At 47.2% G+C, this 17,618-nt stretch overlaps 1 protein-coding gene across 6 annotated transcripts in view; it reads left to right on the plus strand.

The window, feature by feature from the left end:
- Positions 1–285: 285 nt before the first annotated feature.
- LOC117353608 (zinc finger protein 208-like) overlaps positions 286–17,618 on the plus strand; it is a 168,285-nt gene continuing 150,952 nt past the window's right edge. For 3 of the 6 annotated variants that reach the window (XM_033929759.1, XM_033929760.1, XM_033929758.1), the window contains exons 1-2: positions 286–863; positions 1,716–1,782. Coding sequence is in view for 4 of the 6 variants with exons in the window: in XM_033929758.1 (XP_033785649.1) it covers positions 1,717–1,782 (66 nt within the window). In the remaining 2 variants the exon portion in view is untranslated. The other 3 variants (XM_033929755.1, XM_033929757.1, XM_033929756.1) reach the window with 2 other exon arrangements.

Here is a 17,618-nt window from a genome sequence, read left to right on the forward strand (position 1 = left end):
GAGCTGATGTCTTCTTCTCTGCTGGTCCGCCCACACAGAAGAAAATGTCATAAGGGGCGTGACCGGGAGAGAAGGAGAAGACGGAGTTGCAAGCCTATTTTTATTCCCATCTGGTTGTCATTCTAAACTAAAGGGAGTCCCCGCCTTGACGTCTTCTTCTCTGCCGGTCCGCCCACACGGGAAGAGAAGAGCGTGTAATAAGGGGCGGGACCAGCAGAGAAGGCAAAGACGGCGTTGTAGGGGACTCCAGTAAATGCATAGCAGGAGCCGTGGCAATCAAAAAAAGAGGAGGTCTGCTGTTAAGGTGGACCAGGATCCTGGAAAATCCGAGAAATCCTGCAATTTTTTACCAGGATCTCAATACAAGTCTATGAGGATCCTGCAAATCCTGGTTTTACCCAGACCCAGCAAACTGCAGGGACTGAAAATGTAGAAATAACTTCCAGTGAAATGTAGAGCGAACAAGGGCTGAAAAATACTGGAGATTTGTGATTTCGTGCATTGCTGGGGAGGTGCCTTTGATCACCAGCACAGGATGCATCCCCCTCTCAGCAGTTACAGTATTAAGCAGTGTGGCACGGAAATATGACTCTTCAAGCTTCCATCTTTATTTGCTGTAATCTATTTGTCTTTGCTAAATGCAGGAGCATTGGCTGACTCTGCTAGTGAGAGACTCCAGGGGCTTGTCTGTCTTTACAGCCCATCTGTTTTGGAGGAAGTTCTCTCCTCCCCCTTTTCCCCTATGTGGAGTCCTCCTTCCCTTTTTCCCCTCCCTCCATTTACTGCAGTCCCTATCTAGAAGTTTACAGACACCATCCCAGGAGAGGCTGAGCTGAACAGCAGAGACACTAATCTCAGACCAGGTAAAAAGCTTGGTGGTTGGGAGGGGGAGGAAAGGGTTTGTGAAGAAAGAAATGGAGCAGAGCGAAATAGAAAGGAGTGGGAGGGAGAGAGGGCAGGGAAATCAGAGAGGGAGAAAATGGAGAGAAGTAAAGGGAAGTTGAAACGGTGAAAGATAAAGAAGAGAGGAGAACAAGGAGGAAGAGAAAAGAGAAACAGAGAAAAAGCCCAGACAAGGGGGAGGGAGAAACAAACATAAAGAGAGAGAAAGGGGAGAAACAGAGGAGAGAGGAAGATAAATTAAGAGCAAATGAGAGAAGAGAAGGGGAGGGAAAAGGGCTTAAGAGTTTTGACAACACGTATGCACTGTCCTCTCAATAAAGTTTCATGAATCTGAGAGAGAAAGATAGACTTACAGGAAGAGGAGGGGGGATCATGCAGGGAGAAACATGGAGGAACAGATGCGACAGTGAGGAAAACAAAGGATCATGCAAACAGGAAGGAGAGAGGGACAGTGCAGATTAGCGAGAAATGGAGAACAGAGGAAGGAAAATTCCAAAATTAGGGGGGAAGCAAGTGGCGAAGAGACATTAGAATGGAGAATAAGCAAGATGGGTAGGAAAAGGAAGGCACACAAAGGGGGAGGAGGAATAGACAGAGCATAGTAATTACCGATGAGAGGGAGACCAAAAGGTGGGGGAGGGATAGAAGGATGGAGAAAACAAAGAAGAGAAACAGGGAGAAGGGATCAACAGTTGAAGGGGAAGGATAGGTTTGTGGGAGGGGCCAACAACGATAAGGGAGAAAAAGGAGGTACCAGAGGGAACAGAGAAAGGGAGGAAGGTTTGATGTTTCCTTTTCTGGTTCTGTTGCAGCATGGGAATTCTACATGAGAAGACAGTGCAGGGGAGAACGAGGATGGCAGCAGAAGTTCCAGCACAGGTGAGAGATAAATTAATCTGTAGCAATGGAGGAAAAAGTGGCCTACAAGAGAAAGATTAATCTGCAGCTCATGAGGAGGAGTGACCCGCAAGAATTGGGATTAATAACTGAGTATTGCGGTATACAAAAATAATGTTATTATTATTATTATGGGGGGAGTGACCTGCAGGAGACGATACTAATATCTAGAAATAGGAGGCAGACTTAAAGGAAACAGGATTAATAACTGGCAGTAGGCGAGACTAACTCTCTGTTCAGTGTCCACCTTTCTCATCCTATTTAGTATTAAGAACATAAGCAATGCCTCCGCTGGGTCAGACCTGAGGTCCATTGTGCCCAGCAGTCCGCTCAAGCGGCAGACCAACAAGTTCAGGACCTGTACAGTAATCCTCTATCTATACCCCTCTATCCCCTTTTCCAGCAGGAACTTGTCCAATCCTTTCTTGAACCCCAGTACCATACTTTGCCCTATTACGCCCTCTGGAAGCGCATTCCAGGTGTCCACCACACGTTGGGTAAAGAAGAACCTCTTAGCATTCGTTTTGAATCTGTCCCCTTTCAACTTTTCCGAATGCCCTCTTGTTCTTTTATTTTTCGAAAGTGTGAAGAATCTGTCCCTCTTCACTCTCTCTATGCCCTTCATGATCTTGTAAGTCTCTATACTAAGTCTCCTCTTCTCCAGGGAAAAGAGTCCCAGTTTCTCCAATCTCTCAGCGTATGAAAGGTTTTCCATACCTTTTATCAGACGTGTCGCTCTCCTCTGAACTCTCTCGAGTAACGCCATATCCTTCTTAAGGTACGGCGACCAATATTGGACACAGTACTCCAGATGCGGACGCACTATCGCCCGATACAACGGCAGGATAACTTCTTTCGTTCTGGTAGTAATACCCTTCTTGATTATACCTAGCATTCTATTCGCTCTCTTAGCGGCCATTGCACACTGTGCCGTCGGCTTCATTCTTCCTCCTCACTTTCCTACTCTCAGTGCTCTTTATGCACCTGTTCTCAGTGTTCAAACTTCTCTTTCCCTTCTTTGAGGCTGATGCAGTAACCTTGCAAAACAGCAAAAGCTTTGCTTCACAATGTGATAACCAAATAATATGTAAATAAATTGTGGGCAAAAAATATGCAATAACATGGGAGACCGTACTGGACACTTCCACAAACAGAACTTTGCTAGCAGTAGCTGATAATGTTATACACAAAAAATTGTTTATCAGCACTCAGATTGTATTTCTTATCAGCACTCAGATTGTATTCTTTCCTAGCCTTTCCTCATGTTTTAATATGTCTGTATAAGTTGTTTTTTTATTATGTGTATTAGACTTAGTCATTTTTTTGTTAGTTATGTCTGTTTCCCCTAACTCTGTAATTTTTATTTATTTGTACATCGCCTAGAATTTGGAATAGGTGATTAATCAAATTCTATAATAAACTTGAATCTTGAAACTCTGAGTTTTATGGATGTACATCTGTGCATGTGCTGGATGCTGTTCTGTGTTGTACACTTTTTGCAATGCTGACATTCTGCACACATCCAGTCTAGTACTTTGTTTTGTTCCAGCTCACCTCCCCTTCTTCTCAACTCTGTCATTTTTTTTACTTAACTGTTTCAAATAAAGAAGAAAAAAGTTGTAGGTCCTGCACTTGCAGTAAAGAGAAGAAATAGGCATGAAATTCTCACTAACACTGACTGTAGAAAAATGAGCCAACCTTTTATCTCTTCTGAGACCTTGCCTGAGAGCTCTACATTAGAAAACTCTGGGCTTAGCTATTGGGTCTTCTCTGCATCTGCCTTTAATAGTTGCTGAGTTCATTAGCATGGAATTTAAATGAGCTTTACCTTACTGTATTGGCCCCTCAGTCAATCATTTTCTTCATCTTTCCTAAATCTGCTCTTGATCTCTATTATCCTATTCAGGGTTCATTCTCCTCGTACATAGTCATCCAAGAACTCATTTCTTCCCTCTACCATGCCTGTTTATCTCAATCCACCAGCGTTCATCCTTGTTCCTTCCTCAATTATGTTTCCTTAGATACTAATGGGATAGCATACATCTACCAGCAGGTGGAGATAAGAGAACTGACTCGCAGGTTCTTGGATGGAGTCCCTCCTGGCCAGTCAGTATGCTCTAACTCCAGCAGGTTGGATGGCTGCTATTCCAGTGTTTCTGGATATCTGATGTTGGCTCGTGTTTGGAAAGGTTGATTCTCCTGTTGCTCCAGTTGAATTTAGGGGTGTTGGCAGCTGGTAGTGCCGACTTTGGGGGCAACACCTGGGCCCTCTCAGGTCCCTTCCCCTCCCTCACCATCTGTGGAGGAGGATTCTTGGTCCGGAGGACTTCTTTCCCATAAGAAAAAAAAAATCAAAAACCCAACCGTCAGGCCTGGACCAGGTTTGCCGGCACAGCGTGGATGGATTTGGCCTTTCAGGAGCAGGAGCATGTGAGTAAGGCCGCGAGAGGCATGGCAGCAGAAGCAGTGAAACGCTGCTCGTGGTGCGAGAAGTGCCACTTTCCTTTGTGGGTATGTCCGACCAGCTGCGCAGGAGATGTAGCAGCTCTTGGCACCGGAGGGTGCGCTACCTCCCCGCGCAAAGGAGGCGCTTGGGGAGAAGAAGGCGGGACTGGCGCTTATGGCAGCGATGGCAGTGTGGCTGAGCACTTCAGCAGCGGCCTCTTATGGGTTTGCTGCCTTTGGTCATTTCTTTCCAGAGGTTATGTTTCTGCTGCATAAAGCTTTTTTGCTGCAGAAGGCAAACCCGGACGGAGGGGGAGGGATATCCAGAGGTGGCTTGACCCAGGTGGCTTTGGCTCAACCACAGTTTGGTGTGGTGTGTGGTCAAAAAGGTGCCAAAAGGCGCAGTGCTGCCCGAGGAATTCTCCAACCTTGAGATCTCTCTTCCTCTGTTCGGTGCTGGGAAGGGGGTGGGGGGAGGAGGCTGGAGGCTGAATGGAGCAGTGAATGGCCTTGTCTCCGTAGTTAAGGGAGGGAATGTGCACAGTCACCGATTATGTGGTCCAGCAGCCCCCTCCCTCCTTCCTAACAATCGCTGCCATCCGAGCATCTCCCTCCCTCCCTTCCTTCGCTGGCAATTTTTTTAAATTTTCGCTCAACAAGCAGCCAGAGCTTTGAAGTTGTGTGTAGCTGTCGGAAAGTTCTCCTCTGATGCAACCGGAAACAGGAAGTAGCGTTAGAGGAAAAGTTTCTCGCATCAGCACGCAACTTCAAGGATCCAGCTGCTTGTTGAGCGAAAATTAAAAATCACCAGCAAAGGTAAAGGGGAGAGAGGGAGATGCTCGGACCACGGCGAGTGGGATGGAGGGGTCTGCTGCTGCTGGTGGACCACCTGAAGGGTGCTAAATGAGGATGGGGGTGTGGAGAGGAACAGATGCTGAAGGGAAATGGGGAAGAGAGAGTGGGGAAAAGACACTGAAGGGAAATGGGGAGAAGATGCTGGTGGAAAGTGGATGGAAGGAGGGGGATAAAGAAAAAAAGGCACATGCTGGATTGGGGAGACAGATACCAGATCTGAGGGGAGGAGAGGAGGAGAGAGATGCTTAAAACCACCTGGGGGAGGGAAGGAAAGAAGACAGAGATGCCAGACTATGGGGGGAGAGGAGGGAAGAAGATGGGTGCCAGACCAATTGGTAGGGGATGTGGAAGGAGAGATGGAAAGTAGATTCTTTGACCACCAGGCCACCACCTAGGCTGATATCGTCCTGGGTGGCTAACTGCTCTGGCATGCTGCTCAATATAGAGACAGTCCCCATAGCCACACTCACCAACAAAATAGTCAAAAAGAAAATTAAGCAATTAGGCAAAACATCATGTAGTGCAGGGGTCAGGAACCTTTTTGGCTGAGAAAGCCATAAACACGACATATTTTAAAATGTAATTCCGTGAGAGGCATACAATATGTTTAAAACAAATGTGTGTATTTTATGTAAGACCAAATCTTTTAAAGTACAATAAGTCTCTGAATTTTTTTATTTATAACGTTGTTATGCTGTTGCTAACCAATGATGAATAAAGTAATTCTTGCTATTAATGCGACTTCTGGTGCTGCATGGTTTTGCTGATGGCTTTGTAGTCTGGTTGATACGTGGTGAGATTAAGTTTCATGCAGGCGTTGAGACTTCCGTTAAACGTGATCGTAGGTTGATCTTAATGTTCTTTAGATGTGAGAAAGACTGCTCACATGCATACATAGAGCCAAACATTGTCAGTACAGCAATACTCACATGCTGCAGTGTGTGGTATGTGACGGGAAGCGCGTTCCAAGTTTTGACAATCAGCTGGTCTGCGGGTTGAAGTTTTTTCATTTCTCCCCACTTGTGTTTGCTCGCCAACTCTGCTTGCTGTCATGCAAGTCTTTCCAAATCTTCATTCAGTGACTTGAACTTAATCACCCACATGTCTGAGGCCTTCAGGTCAGCAGCTGTGAGCTCAAAATCTCTGACGGAGACACCAGGGATGTAACTCAGGTCGGCCCTGTCCACTGCACACTCATGTGGATGTGTGATGAATTGCAAAAGATGAGCGCGCTCACGAAATTCTCCAAAGCGCACTTTGAATGACTGAAGATTAGATGTGAAGCCCGCTAGCTGCTGAAGATCAAGATGTTGAGCAGGGTCACTTGCTGTGCATGCATCTTTAAACTCTCCCAGTTTTTCAAAGTGTAGTAAATGACCTGTTTAAGTGTCGGCGATGAAGAGTTCTAGCTTGTTTTCAAATGCAAACACTGCTTGTTGAAGGGATAAGACTGTATTTCCAAAACGCCTTGCATTTTCACATTGAACTGGTTCAGATGTTCAGTCATGTCCACGAGATAGTAGAACTTCAGGAGCCACTCAGTGTTAGCTAATTCGGGATGCTCAACGTTTTTCATTTCAAGAAAAGTCCGGATTTCGCTCAGACAAGTCGCGAAACGGCTGAGCACCTTCCCTCTTGACAACCAACGCACATTGCTGTGCAGAAGCAGACCAGGATAATTATTCCCAACTTCATCCAGCAGTGTTTTAAACTGGCGATCATTTAAAGCTCAGGCAACAATAAAGTTGACCACCTGAATGACCAACGACATCACCTCACCAAGCTGCTTGCCACACATCTGAGCACAAAGCGCCTCCTGATGTAGGATGCAGTGAAAACTTAGGATGGGTCTCTTTTCATGTTCACGAAGAAGCTCTACGAATCCTCTATTTTTCCCCACTATGCATGGAGCACCATCAGTACACACCGAAATAAGTTTATCCATCGGTAGATTTTGTTCTTTAGCGAGCTCAGTGAAAGACTTGAATAAATCCTCCCCTCTTGTTGTCCCTTTCATAGGCAAAACAGCAAGACTTTCCTCATGTAGTGTGTGACCGACAGCATACCTTGCAATCACGCTGAACTGGGATAAATGGTTTACATCTGTTGACTAATCCAAAGCGAGAGAAAAGAATGGTGCTGCATTTATGGCCTTCACTTATGTTGCCTCAATTTGATTTACACGATCGTGAACAGTTCTTGCCGACAGAGGCATGTCTTTTATTTGTTTGATTATCTTGTCTTTATCCAAAAAGTCGTCAAAAAGTTCATTGGCAACATCAAGCATGAATGTTTTGGCATACTCTCCATCTGTGAATGGCGTTCCGTTTCTCACAATTGCTAAAGCACCAGCAAAGCTAGCCGAATTCCAGTCACCTTGTTGGGTCCAAACACGTAGTTGCTGCTGACTAGCTTGCACTCTGCACAGTAGCTCTTGACATGCTTTCTTCCTGCTGTCCTCCGCAGGATATTTCGATGCAAATGTAGTATGGTGTGTGTCGAAGTACCACTTTATATTTGACCGTTTCATCGATGCAATTTTATCATTGCATATTAGACACACTGCAGAACCTGCTCTCTCCACAAAGGCGAATGCCTCTGTCTATTCCTGCTGAAAAGTACGATACTCATCTTTTTTTCTTTTAGCTATCTTCTTCAATAAAATAATTTCTGCACTTAGCTAGCTCACTGTTCTTCAACCGCCGGTCCACGGACCGGTGCTGGTATGCAGGAAATTTCTGCCGGTCTGTGCAGGGCCGGCAAGATTAAAATGATCATAGGTCCGTTTTAAAGACCTCCTGTCCCGTTGTCCCCACACACAGCTTCGGAATAGCGTCCCGAAGCTGTGCTCAGGGACAACAGGACAGGTAATCATTTCCTGTTCCTCCCTCCTTCCTTTCCCTGGGTCTCTTCTCTTACCACCCTGCCTCTACTGCTAAAGCCGACAGGAAGTCTTCTTTCCGACGTCAATTCTGACGTCGGAGAGGACGTTCTGGGCCAGCCAATTGCTGCCTGGCTGGTCCAGAACATCCTCTCTGACATCAGAATTGACGTCGGAAAGAAGACTTCCTGTTGGCTTTAGCAGCAGCGGCAGGGCAGTAAGAGCAGGGGAAAGGAAGGAGAGAGGCTTTTTTTTTTTTTTGGCGGGGCAGGGAGGGAAGGTGGTAGGCAGGGAAGCAGGCTGGCTTTGGCCAGTGAGAGAGGTAGACAGGCAGGCAGGCTGGCTTCATGGGTGGTGGTGGGATAAAATGTGGAAGGCAGTGAGAGGGACATGGGAAGGATACACTGGGGGCACTAAAGACATGGGAAGGATGCACTGGGGGCACTAAAGACATGGGAAGGATGCACTGGGGGCACTAAACACAGGAAGGGGCACTAAGTACATGGGAAGGACGCACTGGGGGCACTAAGGACATGGGAAGGAGGCACCAGGGGGCACTAAGGACATAGGAAGGAAAGAGGGAGGGAATAGAAAGGGACAATTCTTGAGCCTGAGGCAGAAAGAAAGAAATGAAAGAAAGGATACACAGACAGAAGGAAATGCAACCAGAGACTCATGAAATCACCAGACTGCAAAGGTAGGAAAAATGATTTTATTTCCAATTTAGTGATCAAAACGTGTCAGTTTTGAGAATTTATATATGCTGTTTATATTTTGCACTATATTTGTCTATTTCTCTAAAGTTACTGAGGTGACCGAGTTCGCGGAGATGGGGCGGAAACGGGATTTCTAAATTTTAGTCCTAGTAGTTCGCCGGTCCACAAAATAATTCTCCCTAACGTCACAATACATCATCTCCTTAACCAACATCCTACATCAGATAGAGCGCTGGATGATGGCCTTCAAACTAAAATTCAACACAGAAAAAACCAAATTCTTCCTGGCATCCCCCAACGAAAAAATAAATGAAAATACAATTCACTTACAGAGTCGAGAATACAAAATTGACCAAATCATAAAGATACTGGGGGTAACCCTTGACAAACACCTAACCCTGGAAACTTCGCACTATTAAAAAATTATTTGATGAAAAGTCCTTCCGTTTACTAGTACAATCATCCATCTTAAGCACTCTAGATTACTGTAATATCATATACCTAGGTGCTTATAAAAAGAACCTCAACAAACTTAGATTAATTCAGAACACCGTGATCAGACTAATCCACGGTTTAAAAAAATGGGAACACATTACCCCTTACTATCAGAAACTCCACTGGCTACCCGTAAAATCCAGAATCATCTTCAAGTTTGCTTGTATCTGTTACAAAGCTCTCTTTGGGATGCTTCCAACTTACCTAATCTCCCAGTTCTTTCTCAACAGTTCGAAAAAGAGCACTCGCAGAACAAACCTATTTAATTACCCCTCCCTGAAATCCTACCAATACAAAATTTTTTAGATAGGATGTTATCTTTCCAAGCAGCCAGGCTGAACACATGGCTTGGAAAACCCATGCTTGAGGCCACCACATACGCAGACTTTAGAAAATCCCTGAAAACTCGATTGTTTAACAAATTCTAAATTCCCTACCCACCTCTTCCTCGCTACGGCACTCCTCTCTACCTCGCCACTACCCCCAACTCTAGCTTTGAGACTAATCCTTACCCTCTCTCCCCTTGTATCCCATGTCCTGACAAAATGTAGCTTTATCGTAAACCACTTGTATGACTTGTATCCCCACTTACTGACAAAATGTTTCTTCATTGTAAACCACTTGTATCCCATGTACTGACAAAATGTATCTTTATTGTTAACCATTTGTATTCCATGCACTGTCAAAATGTATCTTTACTGTAAACTGCTTTGAACTTCACGGTATAGCGGTATATAAGAAATAAATTATTATTATTTATTTCTGCTGGTCCACGGGTGTAAAAAGGTTGAAAAACACTGAGCTAGCTGACTGAAGTGAGGAGGATACCACCCCAGGTAGTGGTCTTTGGGGCAGGGCAGAGGTAATGAAGGCAGGGTAGCCAATTGCAGGTGTAGCTGGTGGGATGGTTAGCCGGGGCCTCGATTTGGGGCTGCCTGTGAAAAACGATGTGGCTTCAGGCCCATTCGGTTGCGGGGCAAGGTAGGGTGGGTCCCAAGGATGATGTATGCGGATGCGATGCAGAGGAGGGCATGGCCTGCGCTCGGCAGAAAGAAGACGTGTTCTTCTTTCCCAGCATGCATCAATCAAGCCCCAGCCAAGGATCTTTCCCATGCATTCATATAGTCACAGAGGGATACTGGGGAGATTAGAGGGGGTTCTGGAGCAATAACAAATGAAGTAGGCACACTCACAACTTGTCCCCTTCACTGGTATATCTTGCTGCGGTCCAGGCTAGAATCTGCAGCTGGGGGAGGTGCCACACTGTGCAGAGCGTCGGAAGATGGCCGCCGCTGTCCCTGTCCTGGCTCAGATCCAATCAGGCTCTGTGTTGGCGGCTCCCGCTTCCGGGTGACCGGTAGAATGTCCCCAATGGTCTGGGTAGGTCTGCTTGGGTGTCCTCTGCTGCAGTGCACGTCTTGGAGAAGATTTTTCTCCGCTGTAGCAGAGGAGCTTGTAGTGTGTGCGGCCACTCTCCTTGGCTCCGCCCCCGGAAGTCAGAATGTCACGTTGGCAGCGAGCCAGATGCAGCCATCAAAGGAGCCACATCTGGCTTGCGAGCCATAGGTTCCTGACCCCTGATGTAGTGCATTCAATCCTGGTCAGATTACACTTCTCCCTCCGTATTCACTGTGATAGGGGATTAACAGAACCGCACATACAGAAAAACCGCAAATAACTTTTTCATATGTTATTCGCTGTTTTCTATTATAAACCATTGTGAATATGGTGAAACCGCGAATAACATGGTGGGAAACCTGGCCTGTTCCTGAAGGACAGGCAAAACACGGTGAAGAAAGTGCTGGGAATCAGCGATTTTTCTCTGTAAATGCTTGGAATCAGCGATTTCTCTATGCAAGCTGATGTAATTTGGGGGGAGGAGCCAGCAAGCTAAAAACAAAAACCATGAATAATCGAAACTGTGAATGCTGAAACCGTGAATACAGAGGGAGAAGTGTATTGTTCAGGATTCTCTATTCCTCGATGGTACAAAAATAGAATGGCCAACAAGAAACAAATAATAAAAAAAACCCCTCAAGGTATAAATCCAGCACAGCAAATCAGGATATCCCAAAGTCCCTGTGCCTCAGCAATTGCAGCACAGCTTTCTGTAGCTAGGCCCCACCTGGGCCTAGGCCTTATTCTGACCCTAGAATCGGGCCTTACTCAAAAAGAGAGTTTAAGCTCAATTATCACACTGCATTACTTTCACCAAACATCAAAGCAAAAGGAAATGTTCAGGAAGCCCTCAGCTCTGCTCCTGAGCTGGGGCAGGAGAACTGTCAAGTTTGTCTTCCAGCTATTCACAGCATTCAAATATTCCCACCCGAGATCTTGACAAACTTCTCCTAATTGTACAGTTCTCAGTCAGTAGCCTTGCAGGCAATACCTATTTCCATGGCTTCTGGTTTTGGAAATACCTGGTCAAAAAACTCCATTATCCCAGGAGAAGCAGGCAGCATATTATCTAAATGTGGGTGACGCCATCTAAGGAGCCCCGAGCGGACAGTTTCACAAGCAAACTTGCTTGAAGATCTTCAAGCTTGCGAGTGTACCGCACATGCGTGTGTGCATTCCCGCCCACGTCAGGGTGCGCTTCTCCTCAGCGTGGCCTCAGTTTTTAGTTTTCCGCGGAACCAGAAGCCCTGTTCCTCTGCTCTGCATGATCGCTAAGTGCCTCTTGCACCGCGGCTTGCTCCTTTTTTGTTTTTGAAATCGGGTGAGTCGCTGTGCAGCGCGTTTCTACAAAAAAAAAGGTTTATTCTTATTTCAGTTTGCCGTAGACCCGGGGGCCCTGGGTCCGACTGGGCCGCCAGACCTCGCGTGGCCACGGCGGTGGTTTTGGCCTTATGTCCCGGCCTGTTAACTGGGTTTAAAAAGTGCACTAAGTGTGGTCGGGTTATTTCTATTACCGACCCCCATCGTTGGTGCATTGAGTGACTGGGGGCCGATCACCAGACTGAATCCTGCCCGCGCTGTGCTACTCTTCAGCCACGAGCGCTTCGTAGAAGACGGGCGAAGATCCTTAATCTTTTTGGAGCCATGGATCCTTCGGTCAGGGCGGCCTCAGTCTCGACCCCTGCCTCGACTTCGGCCCCGGTGGGGACCTTGGCCTCGAAGGCCTCGACCTCGTCGAAGTCGCCCTCTTCCACCAAAGCTTCGGTGACTGCTCCGTCGAGACTTGTGGCTTCGGGTAAGTCTCCTCTTCCCCCCTCAGGTGCGCTAGCGAAGAAGCCTTCCCTGGTGTCTCAGGTGTGTGCGGTGGTCCAAGCCCCTTCGATACCTCCCTCCAAGCGTGCTTCCACACAACGGGAATAATCTTCCTTGAGGTTGCCCTCGTTGGAGCGCACTGCTGCACCTATCCGACCTGATCCAATGGTCTCAGTGCTGATGTTCGAGGACATGCTGAAGGCCATCCTGAAGACTCAGATCTCATCGGTCTTGAGCCAGGTTGCCCCTGCCTTGACCCTGCTCTCGGCAGGCCAGCCTGAGCATCCGCTTGAGGTCCCTCAGGATCGGTCTCGATGGCTGTCTTCTAGTAGTTCTCCTGCTGCTTCGAGGCTGGGATCCCCGAAACATGAGCCTCATTCGAAGCACCTGGCGAAGTCTGCCTCGACCTCGAGGCACCCGCCCTCGAAGCGGCCGAGGGATTCGCCTCGACGGAGTAGGTCTGCCCTGCGGACCTCGAGGCCAAGTCGCATCTCTCATTCTCGAAGGCCACCGTTCACGTCTGTCTCTCCGGGACGCGGCAGGTCAAGGACCCTTCCCTCAAATCCGTCGGGGAAGTTGGTTTCTTCTCCGGTTCCTCGAACCCCGGGGTCTTCCCCCAGTAGGATGCAGCACGGGTGCTTTTCGACCTCCCCAGGGCCTCGGAGAAGGACTTCCTCGTTGTCCTTTTCTCGGGACTCGGACATGCCTTCTCTGTATTCTAGGGAAGCATCCCCTTCCTTTTCGGTGGCTCGACGTTCCGGGTCTTCCTCCCGCATGAGGTCCTTTCTTCTCAGATCTCCTCCTTTGCGAGATTTGTCTCTGACATCGGTAAGGCTCTTCAGCTGGACCTCCAGTCTGAATCCCGGTACACCCAGGAATATTTGGATGAGTTGGAGCTTCCTCATCCTCCTAGGGAGTCTTTATGTCTTCCCCTGAATCAGGTTCTGAAACAGACATTCTTCCGGAATCTGGAGACCACTTATGCCATTCCTGCCATCCCTTCCAAGATGGAATCTCGATATTGCACGGTTCCGTGCAAAGGCTTTGAGAAGGCGCAGCTTTCCCATCAGTCCCTGGTTGTGGAATCCTCGTTGAAAAAATCTAACACTTCCAGGGTCTATGCTGCCGTCCCTCCGGGAGGGAAGGATGGATGATGGACAGATTCGGACGCTGGCTCTATCAGATCTCAATGATGGCGAACCGTGTCCTTAATTATAACCTTAATTTCATCTCGTATCTCAAGCACTGCCTGAAGGTCCTGCAGTCTTTTCTTCCTGACTTGTCTGCTCGCCGTCAGCCAGAGTTCCGTCAACTTCTGGAGACGCTGTCCCAGATCCATCTCTATATGCTCCAGGCCGCGTACGACGCCTTTGAGCTGTCATCTCGGGTCATGGCCTTTGCGTTGGCGATGCGTCGCTTGGCCTGGCTGCGCATTGTGGACATGGACCACAGGATTGCAGGATTGCTTGGCGAATCTTCCTTGTGTGGGGAACGAGCTCTTTGACAACTCGATCGAGGCGGCTACGAAACGCCTTTCGGAACACGAACGGTCCTTTGCATCCCTGGTCCGGTCTAAGGCGCGAGCCCCTCCTGCTAAGCAGTACAAGCTTCCTCCGCGGCACTACCCATAGAAGTCCACCCCGGCTCTCTCCCGTCTGCCTCCTCGGTGGCATCATCATCATCATTAGCAGCATCCCTCTAAACCTCAGATGCCTGCGGCGGCGAAGCCGGCACCATCTTTTTGACAATTCTAGTCAGAGCACGCAAGTGCCCTTCGTCCATCAGCCTTCTCCCCTGCCCATCAGGGGTCGGCTTTGTCATTTTTATCATCAGTGGGAGTTGATAACATCCAACTTCTGGGGTACTCTCTTCACTTCTAGCATGTGCCTCCAGTTCAGCCCCTATGGAAGTTTCTTTCCGATGGGTCGCATCTTCCCCTTCTGCTTCAGGAGGCTCAGGCTCTCCTCCACCTTCAGGCGGTCAAGGTGGTCCCTGTGCGCCAGCAGAACTGAGGGTTTTATTCCTGTTTTTTTTTCTGGTTTCCAAGAAGACCGGGGACTTGCATCCCATTCTGGACCTGAGGGCTCTCAACAAATGTCTGGTCAAGGAAATGTTTTGCATGCTCTCTCTTCCGACAGTGTACCCCCTAATGGACAAGGGGGATTGGTTATGCTCCCTAGATCTCAAAGAGGCCTATACGCACATCCTGATTCATCCGGCCTCTCATAAGAACATAAGAATTGCCGCTGCTGGGTCAGACCAGTGGTCCATCCTGCCCAGTAGTCCGCTCATGCGGTGGCCCTCAGGTCAAAGACCAGTGCTCTAAATGAGTCCAGCCTCACCTGCGTATATTCCAGTTTAGCAAGAACTTGTCCAACTTTGTTTTGAAACCCTGAAGTGTGTTTTCCCCTATAACAGATTCCGGAAGAGCATTTCAGTTTTCCACCACTCTCTGGGTGAAGAAGAATTTCCTTATGTTCTTGAGATTTCGGGTGGGGAATCTCCATCTGCAGTATCGTGTTCTCCCCTTCGGACTCGCGTTTTCCCCGAGGGTGTTCACGAAGTGTCTTGTGATGATGGCTGCAGCCCTGCGGACACAGGATTTTCAAGTATTCCCTTATCTCGACGACTGGCTCATCAAAGTGTCGTCTCGACCGGAGGTTATTTCAGCGACCCAACAGACTATTCTGTTCCTTCAATGTTTGGGTTTCGAGATCAAGTTTCCCAAATCACAGTTGTGTCCGTCCCAGTCTCTCCAGTTCATCGGAGTGGTATTGAATACACTTCGTCTCTGCTCGTTTCTGCCTCGACTTCATCGGGAGGCTCTCGTCCGCCTTTGCCGGAGTGTGTCTCTTCTCTCCACCGTCTCGGCCAAGAGCATGATGGTCCTCCTGGGGCACATGGCCTCCACCGTTCATGTGACGCCTTTTGCCAGACTTCACCTTCGTGTTCCTCAGTGGCCTTGCAGTGGCGACAGGATCGTGATCCGGTCTCCCTCTGGATTGCGGTGACTCCTTTATTGAAACAATCTCTCCGCTGGTGGATGCTCTCTTCCAATCTTTCCAGAGATTTTGTTTCATGTGCCCCCTCTGCAGAAGATCCTGACAACGGACTCATCCGCCTACGCTTGGGGGGCTTTCCTTGACGGCCTGGTCCTGCGAGGAGAGGTGCTTGTCACATCAATCTGTTGGAGCTTCGAGCCATTTTCAACACTCTCAAGGCTTTCCTTCATCTGCTTTGCAACCAAGTGGTCCTCGTTTGGATGGACAACCAGGTGGCCATGTATTATGTCAACAAGCAGGGGGGTACGGGTTCCCTGTCTCTTTGCCAGGAAGCTCTGAGGATTTGGGATTGGGCGATCTGTCACAACATCTTTCTCAGAGCGGTCTACATTCAGGGCCAGCAAAATAGCTTGGCGAACAAACTGAGTCGTTTTCTACAATCTCACGAATGTCCCTCAATTTGTCGACTCTGCGTCAGGTGTTTGCTTGGTGGGGGACCCCGCAAGTAGATTTGTTTGCATTCCCCCTCAACCACAAGTTGCCTCATTTCTGCTCCAGGATTTATTCTCCTCACCGACTCAAGGCGAATGCTTTCCTTCTGGACTGGACGGATCTGTTTCTCTATGCGTTCCCTTCATTTCCTCTGATTCTGTAGACTCTCGTCATGCTCAAGTCCGTTCATGCCACTATGATTCTGATAGCTCCTCGGTGGCCCAGACAACCCTGGTTCTCCCTGCTGCTTCGACTCAGTGCCAGGGAGCCTGTTTCTTCCGGTTTTTCCTTCTCTGCTTTCTCAGAGTCAAGGCTTTCTTCTTCATTCCAACCTGCAGTCCCTGCACTTGACAGCTTGGTATCTCGTCACCTAACTGCCTCGTTCCAGTTCTCTCAATCTGTTTGGGATGTTCTCAAGGCTTCCAGGAAACGTTCCACTAGGCAGTGTTATTCTCAAAAGTGGACCAGATTTTCCTCTTGGTGTGCTACGCTGTGCATGGAGCCACATTCTGACTCCTTGCCTTCCGTGCTGGACTATCTGCTGCATTTGTCTCGGTCTGGTCTCAAATCAACATCTATTTGAGTCCACCTCAGTGCTATTGCTGCTTTTCATCAGCCGCCTGATGGAAACCGCTCTCTGTGCTTTTGTTGGTTTCCCGATTTATGAAGGGTCTTTTCAGTGTTCATGTTTCAAGTTTCAAGTTTATTAGCATTTTTTGGATCGCCTATCGAAATATCTAGGCGATGTACACTCTAAAAGCCACAGATAGTGGTTTCACATATATTTTTGACAGGTTAGACATAATACAGACAATTTAAAACAGTTTTTAGAGAACGATCTTTACAATACATTTGGGGTTAAGGAATGATATGAGTAGGCAGGAAAGAAGGGGAAAGTTACATCATTTTTATATATTGAAATTTACATAAAGGGAAAACACAGTGGGAACAAGGGGAATTAGAAAGTGCAATATTTATATTAAGAAGTTTAAAAATTATGCGTGTTATAATATGTGTTCAAATGCATCTTGAAATAAGAAAGTTTTTAAAAATCTTTTAAATGTATGTAAATCTTTTTCTATTCTTATATAGTTCGGTAATGAGTTCCATAACGTGGGTGCCATAACGGAGAATATTTCGTTTCTTCTTATGCCAATAATTTTTAAAGAGGGGATAGATAATAAATTCGAAGTAGATGAACGTAAGGAACGTACGGAGTTATACGGAATGATCATTTTAGAAATAAATTGTGGTTCATTGAAAGTCAGTGTTTTATGTACTAAAAGTATAATTTTGACAGTAATACGATGGGAAATGGGTAGCCAGTGTGATTTAATCAGTAGTGGAGTGACGTGATCATATTTTTTGGCTTTATGGATTAATTTTATTGCGGTATTTTGAATTATCTGAAGTCGTCTTTTTTCTTTCTGGGTTATATTAATGAAGAGGGAGTTACAATAATCTAATTTAGATATGATAAGAGAATGAATAAGAATATTGATAGATTTGGAATCCTCCACTCAAACCTCCTCTGGTGGTTTGGGATCTCAATGTTGTCCTTGCTCAGTTAATGAAGGCTCCTTTTGAGCCAATCGATCGGGCTCATTTGAAGTATCTCACTTGGAAAACAATGTTTCTTATTGCTCTCACATCTGCTTGCAGGGTCAGTGAGCTGCAGGCTTTGGTTGCAGATCACCTTTCACCATTTTTCATCATTGATAA

The sequence above is a fragment of the Geotrypetes seraphini genome, chromosome 2 (assembly GCF_902459505.1).
Source record: "Geotrypetes seraphini chromosome 2, aGeoSer1.1, whole genome shotgun sequence".
NCBI classification, from domain to species: Eukaryota; Metazoa; Chordata; class Amphibia; order Gymnophiona; family Dermophiidae; genus Geotrypetes; species Geotrypetes seraphini.